The following is a 6,564-nucleotide window of genomic DNA, read 5'->3' on the forward strand; positions in this document are numbered from 1 at the left end:
GATTTTTTTTTCTGGATGCTTAACTGGGTTTGTCTGTCTGAAAAGTACTGAGTAGTAGTGTATAAGTACTCTGTACCCTGTGAAGACATTATTGAAATTCTCTAACTCTTAAGCACTACATAACTATACAGAAAGACTATCCTAGGGTAGCTAATGCAGTGTGTGTGTGTGTGTGTGTGTATATATATATATATATATATATATATATATATATATAATTTACCATTTTATCTGTAGCAAATACAACATCAACAGACTTTTAAATGTAATTCCATTTTCTTGTGCTTCCTAGCAATGGAAGTACCTGCGTTTCAAGGGAACCCTGCCTCTGGTAATTAAGCACAGTGCAGTCCAGGCATTGTATTCTGTTCGGAATTACTGCATCACTTATTTCTTCTTGGGTAAGACAGACCATTTTAATATACATTTCTGTTCTCTTCACATTACACTTTCATGGCTTTAGCTGAACTTTTTTATTTTGGCCAGTGTTGGATGGAGATATGTACACATCATAGTTTATGTTTTTATTTATATATATATCTAAATGTAGAGTGTGTGTCTACAGGTTATATCCCGAGAGCATGGATATGTACAACAATGAATCTTCAAAAAGACAGGTTAGTAAAATGTTAAAATAGACTCCTCTATTGCTTCTCAAACCTTTGTCTAGGAGATATTTTTATCAGGGTTGATAAATGCATTTATTGTTGAAACCCATCTGTTTGTCTATTGTTGTTTACTTGTATTTATAATATACTTTTGTAGGACTCTTCACTCACTGGACACCTTCACAGGCCTACTTGACTTTGCTCTTCTCTACCACTTGTGGATAAGTGGAACATTTCTCTTAGTAACATGGTACATGACATGGCTGCTGTTTAGAATCTACACAACAGAGGTTTGAATGATTTTATTAATTAAAAAATATTTTAATCACAGTGAAACCCCATTAAGATGCATATTATTTACAAGGCTGTTCTAATGTGGAAACCTGTTGGCAGTTGACATTTTTGTAATATTAATCCTATAAATGAAAATTCAAGAATTCAAGGGCACCAACAGCCCCTCTTCTCAACCTGACCTGAGACTAAGTAAATAGGATGGGTATCTGTTTACTTATGGCATGTCTGCAGATGAAAATGTTATGGAGTGATGGGGATTGCTGGATCTGAATTGAATGTTTCTTTTATACCTAACACTGTGTTGTTCCTGTCTAGGTGTATTGTTTTCCAGTGCAATCCTCATTTTCAGAGGATGCACACCAGTGCCTTCCCAAAGTCTTAAGCAGCAAACAACCCCTTATTTTAAAGGTAAATGGTCTTATTGGGTTATGTCAGGTGTTCTTAAAACTGTAGGTCGGAGCATTCGCGTTGGTCTCGGGTGGAAAACGATTTGGGCGATGCAACAAATTTGAGATACAAAATATACTCCAGGTTTTTTTTATATATATATATTTATTTATATTTTTATTTAATATATTTTTGCTCTACCACAACTTTAGACCAGTTGAATAGACTGCAATGTCTCAACCTTTGGGTACCTGATAATTGGTGGCTGCATGTTGTTCAACTCCTAGACCCAAAAATAAAAAAAGTTGTGAGTTATATGACTCTGAACTTCAAATATATATATTTTTTTGCTGCCTTAGCAAAATATTTATGGAAGATGTCTGTGTCTCCTTCAGTATTTAGCTTTTCAGGATTTTGCATTGCTGTCTCAAAACTCTCCATCTAGAAGACAAGAAGTTTTTAGCTTGAGTCAACCCGGTATGTAGAAATGTGAGCTTTAATTATTATAATTCTGGGGTGTATGCTTCTCCAAATGTGTGCCAAATTCTTCTATTAAAAATATAGCTGAATGTCTTGCTTTTGGTGTTTTATTACAATTAATAGGTGGCCATCCTCACAACTGGTCAGCATTATCAGGGGAATGTTTAACTATATTGAGTGACCTTACCCAGAAGTTGATTGCTTACCAAGAAGCTGTTTCGTCCAATGGAAGAATTAAGCCACAGTCTGTTGGCAGTGACAAGAGAACTTCATCTTCTGGCAGTTCGGGTAGGGGCTTTTATTAATTTAATGGTAAAAAGTGGTGGGGTAGTAACCCAGAATATGTGAATAAAAACCTTTACTATTGTGTTTTAAATATATATATATATTTTCACAAATACCAAAACACAGAAGGTAGCAAATGTGTTTAGTGGGAATGGTGTAACAGCATGACATACTTAGTATTTAAACCACACTATAAAATGTTGGCTGCAGAAACTAATTTAGTACATTTTTTGTTTTTGTTTGTTCCAGCAACATCTTTAATAGAGGAACCTACGAGCTGGCAAACGCCAAGACTTAGCCTGGGTCCCAGAACCCCTGGTTCTGTGTTTCTCAGGTCCTCTGTGGTATCCCCTTTCACTCCCGATCTAGGAAGCCCTTTTGGTTCACCTGCAATGAAACGATTAACTGGGACACTGGACCCATCTTCTCCTTGGCATGGCTCAGTGCAAAGTCCGCATGTCATGAGAAGAGGACCCAAACTCTGGACCTCGTCTTTGGGTGCAGGTAGCTAACTTTCTTTTGCTAAATATGAGTTTCCACATTCTGACCTGAAGGGCTTTTTGCTGTAGTTTCTTAAATAAATTTATTTAGAAAGAAACAAATACAAATAAAGAATTGTGAGTAGGCTACAACCTTTTCCCAAAGTTTTGTAAATGTTTTATAGAGTCTCCCTTGAATGGCAGCCCACAATCAGGACCTCCTCCAGTGCCAAGCCTGGGAGCTGGGGCACAGAAGCCCAGTATAGTCTCTTTGTGGATTCAGAACCGTCAGGAACAGGTATAGCATTGGAGTTCTTTTTGTTCCACAGTAAAGGGAGAATATCTACCTTTTATTTTAAATATTTTGTTTTTGCAGTCTACTATGTTCTCAATCTTTTTGCTATCTCAGATCACTCCAGTATTTTTACAGTATACTAGAGATTTCTTAAGGCAGCTGACAGCATCTTCCATCAATACCCGATTTAAATTCCATAGCTAAAAAAATTAACTCCTAACAAAGTTTTGAGTGTATTTATTTAATTAACAATTATTGTATTTCAGAATTCCGTAGCCAGACGGCAAAATGTTTAGCACACCTTTTTTTGTCTTCCCCTAATATTTATATTTTATTCCTGTTTTTTATTAATTTTTTAAATGTATTTCATTCAGGTTAAAAATGTCCTGGCTAAACGGGTGCTGATAATGTATTTATTTAATAAGGTAAGGTAAATGCATGCTTTGTGATAAAATGATGGGAATTTCTGTATGGGTCTGCATGCTGCTGTGAACTAATCTGGGAGCTTTTATTAAATTATTTCCCCTTTACAAACTGCTTCAAGAATGAATCGATGTAGGTTTTCCTTGAGCTGGTCTGTTCTCATAAGCAGCCATATTATACTGCTTAAAGCTGCTCTGTAGGACATTTCACTACCTGCCAAGTAACGTCTAAACTAAATAAAAAGGTTTAAAATGCATTTCAGATTCTTCCTACTTCGTTTACACACTTCTATACTATTTCTTGTACTGTGAATGTATCTTGTCTTATTGGAAGGTGCTTCACTATGCTCTCAGTACAGTACTGTGACAAGCAAAATAATCTGTTCCCTGTATCAAACAAAACCTGTTGGCTGCAATAATGTATTTCAAATTATTTTTGTTCGTAATTTTAAACCAAAAGCATTTTGTGTTACATTTTCAGCTTCCAGAAGCCTCCAGCCAAGCCCTTTTTGCAGAGAGTCAAGCACACATGTGGGCACTTGAAGGTATGCAGTATTCAAAGGGCCTGTTGCATAGACTGATTGCATAAATTATCTCAAATAGAAATAATACACCATTAAGAACAAAGGTTTAGATGTTTTAAAAATGACAATAGTTATATATATATATAATATGAATTCATTTTTCTTGCAGGTCTGTCTCATTTGGTAGCAGCGTCCTATACAGAAGACAGATTTGGGGTTGTCCAGACTACACTTTCTGATATTCTTGGTACTATGCTTGCTTTACAGGAGGTAAGACAATGTGTTCACCTCTTCTATTTGTGCAAGGCATGGGCTAATACAATTTAACATTTTCCACTGTATTCATTTTATTAAGCTTAAACTTTCCAAGATTTACCCTGAAACTGACCCAACATGCGACAGATGTAAACAAGCCCCTGCTACACTTTTACATCTGTTTTGGTCCTGCCCCCGGATAAACTCTTACTGGTCCTCTATTTTTGACACTATTTCATAAATTTTTCAGCTGCACATTGACCCCATATCGCTTACTGCTTTATTTGGTGTGGTACCCAGCACTATTTGTTTGCCAAAAGCAAAATCAGACATCGTGGCATTTAACTCTCCTGGCTAGACGCTTAATTTTGCTAAATTGGAAGCGAGCTGCCCCGCCCACTCACATTTGCTGGATTAGAGATGTGTTGCATTTTCTCAAGTTGGAAAAAATTAAGTTTACTCTTTGGCTCCACTGATAAATTTTATACAGCATGTCAGCCTTTCTTATCTTATTTTGATTGTCTCCAACCCATCCCTTTCTTGATGCTCCTGTTTTGGTTGGCTACTTCGCACCTGGAAGACCTACTGTTTCCCCCTGCTGTTCTTTCCTGACTTCTACCTCTTTCCTTTCTCTCTCTCCCCTCATTTCTCATAACTATTTGCTGATTTCTGTAATTGATTGTAAAATATCTCTTGTTGTATTATAAAACCAATAAACAGAATAAAAAAAAGACAATGTGTTCAATTGGAGAAAAACAGAAGTCTAGTTTTATTATTGTATAAATAACTTTGCTGTTTCTCTAAAGAGGGGTGAGAGGTGGAGGGGAGGGGGAGAAACAAGCTTACATTGGATATGGTACACTTAACACACACTCAAATAGAAAATTCTAATAGGTACTTAAAGTAAGGAAAATACATATTATGAATTTATGAAATACAGGTAAAAAATATTACTGCTGCGTGAGCACAAGAGCCGTAGTTGTATGTATGGCAAAAATTTATTTTGTTTTACTATATTTTTGCAAATAAGTTTAGAATTTTATTTTCCTCTTTTTTATGTTAATATAATAAAGGTCAAGGATGAGAAATTTGGTAGAGTGGTGTGTTTTGAATGTGTGAGCTAAGTGTGCTGTATCCCTTTCGTTTTCATTCAGTGGGGTTTTAATGTATTCTACTTGTAACTTTTCATTTTCATGGTTGGTTATTTTTTTGTACAGGCAGTAGATAAGCATTTCAAGTTACCTCATGCCTCCAGTAAACCAGCAAGAACTTCGGGAAGCCTGGTTGATACTTCCTATAAAACCCTAAGGTTTGCTCTGAGGGCATCTCTGAAAACTGCCATCTACAGGATAACTACCACCTTTGGCGAACATTTAAAGTAAGGACCTTTTGGGAGATTGGAATGATGTGGTAGTCAAATAAAAGTAGATATCTTTATGTCAAGTTTCTGCCTGATTGATGACTGTACCTTTCTGATTTCTGTTCCTCTCCTCCTAGTTGTTTTAGACTATTTTGTACTAATATTTTCTATTCATTTCACAATTTAAGCCTTGTACTACCTAGATTTTACTTGGTATTAAATTTCTCAAGACAAACATGAATCCACATCTAGCTGCAGTAGAGTTGACATGACAAGTGTACTGTCGTGTGCTAATGGCTAGAGGACACCACGTTCATTTTAAGTTGCAATTTTTGAGGTTTAAAAAAATATATATTTGCTGTAAAGCTCAGCCAAAACAAATCACTTTTTTTCTTCTTCTCATTTGTAATTGCAATAATTGTAATTCTGTTTTTCACTTAACAGTGCTGTTCAAGTGTCGACTGAGCATCGAAAAAGACTCCAGCAGTTTTTGGAATATAAAGAATGAAGACATTCCCTTTCCCTGACGTTGCCTTTTTTTAACTAATGCTGCAGCAACTGATTTGCAAAACACCCGAGTTGTTGTTTGAACTGTTCTTCACATATATGCTCAAACTGCCTTGTCCGAGGAAACGGGAACATCGTCGTTTTGAATTGCCATGACAACTCTTTCCTGTGGTGAATCTAAACGTGGAACCGCAGAATAGCGGAGGAGTTTTAAGATGTAATGTAACTTTCCTTCTGTCCCCTTTTCCTTCCCTCTCAGCTGTATTGTATTTGTGCTATAATGCAGCCTGCACCAATTTCACATGGGTATTTATAAAGATGTGGTAAAGGTTTACATAAGAGACGCTGTCAAGTTCCTGGCACTTATTTATATTATTAAACAAAAAAAGTCTTTGGAGCAAGGCTATAAGCAGGTTTACAGTAATACATTTTGATTAACTATACACAGTACAAAGGCGTCTCTCTGTCTATGTAATGAATGAGAATGACATGGCAATTCTTACTGCTCAGGTGCTATACAATATAAATCACAGCATGCAATACTAAATCAAGGGTGAGTTTTGTAACTTTGAAATACAAACTATGTAACTGCCATGGATATTCTTTTTGTTAAGTTATTTTCCTTAGTAATAACTAAAGGACAAAATCTATGTCTTGGTTGATAAATA

General features: G+C 35.9%; 1 protein-coding gene across 2 annotated transcripts in view; it reads left to right on the forward strand.

Moving 5' to 3' along the window:
* The window catches only part of LOC121326391 (nucleoporin NDC1-like), a 9,059-nt gene extending 2,829 nt beyond the window's left edge, over positions 1 to 6,230 (forward strand). The window contains exons 6-18 of one of the 2 annotated variants that reach the window (XM_041269647.1): positions 293 to 401; positions 566 to 617; positions 766 to 898; positions 1,218 to 1,310; positions 1,685 to 1,766; positions 1,893 to 2,057; positions 2,304 to 2,558; positions 2,719 to 2,831; positions 3,203 to 3,253; positions 3,732 to 3,795; positions 3,944 to 4,044; positions 5,247 to 5,407; positions 5,834 to 6,230. In XM_041269647.1, the coding sequence (XP_041125581.1) occupies positions 293 to 401; positions 566 to 617; positions 766 to 898; positions 1,218 to 1,310; positions 1,685 to 1,766; positions 1,893 to 2,057; positions 2,304 to 2,558; positions 2,719 to 2,831; positions 3,203 to 3,253; positions 3,732 to 3,795; positions 3,944 to 4,044; positions 5,247 to 5,407; positions 5,834 to 5,897 (1,443 nt within the window). In that variant the 3' untranslated portion in view covers positions 5,898 to 6,230. The remainder of the gene's footprint in view (positions 1 to 292; positions 402 to 565; positions 618 to 765; positions 899 to 1,217; positions 1,311 to 1,684; positions 1,767 to 1,892; positions 2,058 to 2,303; positions 2,559 to 2,718; positions 2,832 to 3,202; positions 3,254 to 3,731; positions 3,796 to 3,943; positions 4,045 to 5,246; positions 5,408 to 5,833) is intronic. The other variant, XM_041269648.1, reaches the window with a different exon arrangement.
* Positions 6,231 to 6,564: the final 334 nt, after the last annotated feature.

Source organism: Polyodon spathula, chromosome 14 (genome assembly GCF_017654505.1).
Source record: "Polyodon spathula isolate WHYD16114869_AA chromosome 14, ASM1765450v1, whole genome shotgun sequence".
Taxonomy (NCBI): domain Eukaryota; kingdom Metazoa; phylum Chordata; class Actinopteri; order Acipenseriformes; family Polyodontidae; genus Polyodon; species Polyodon spathula.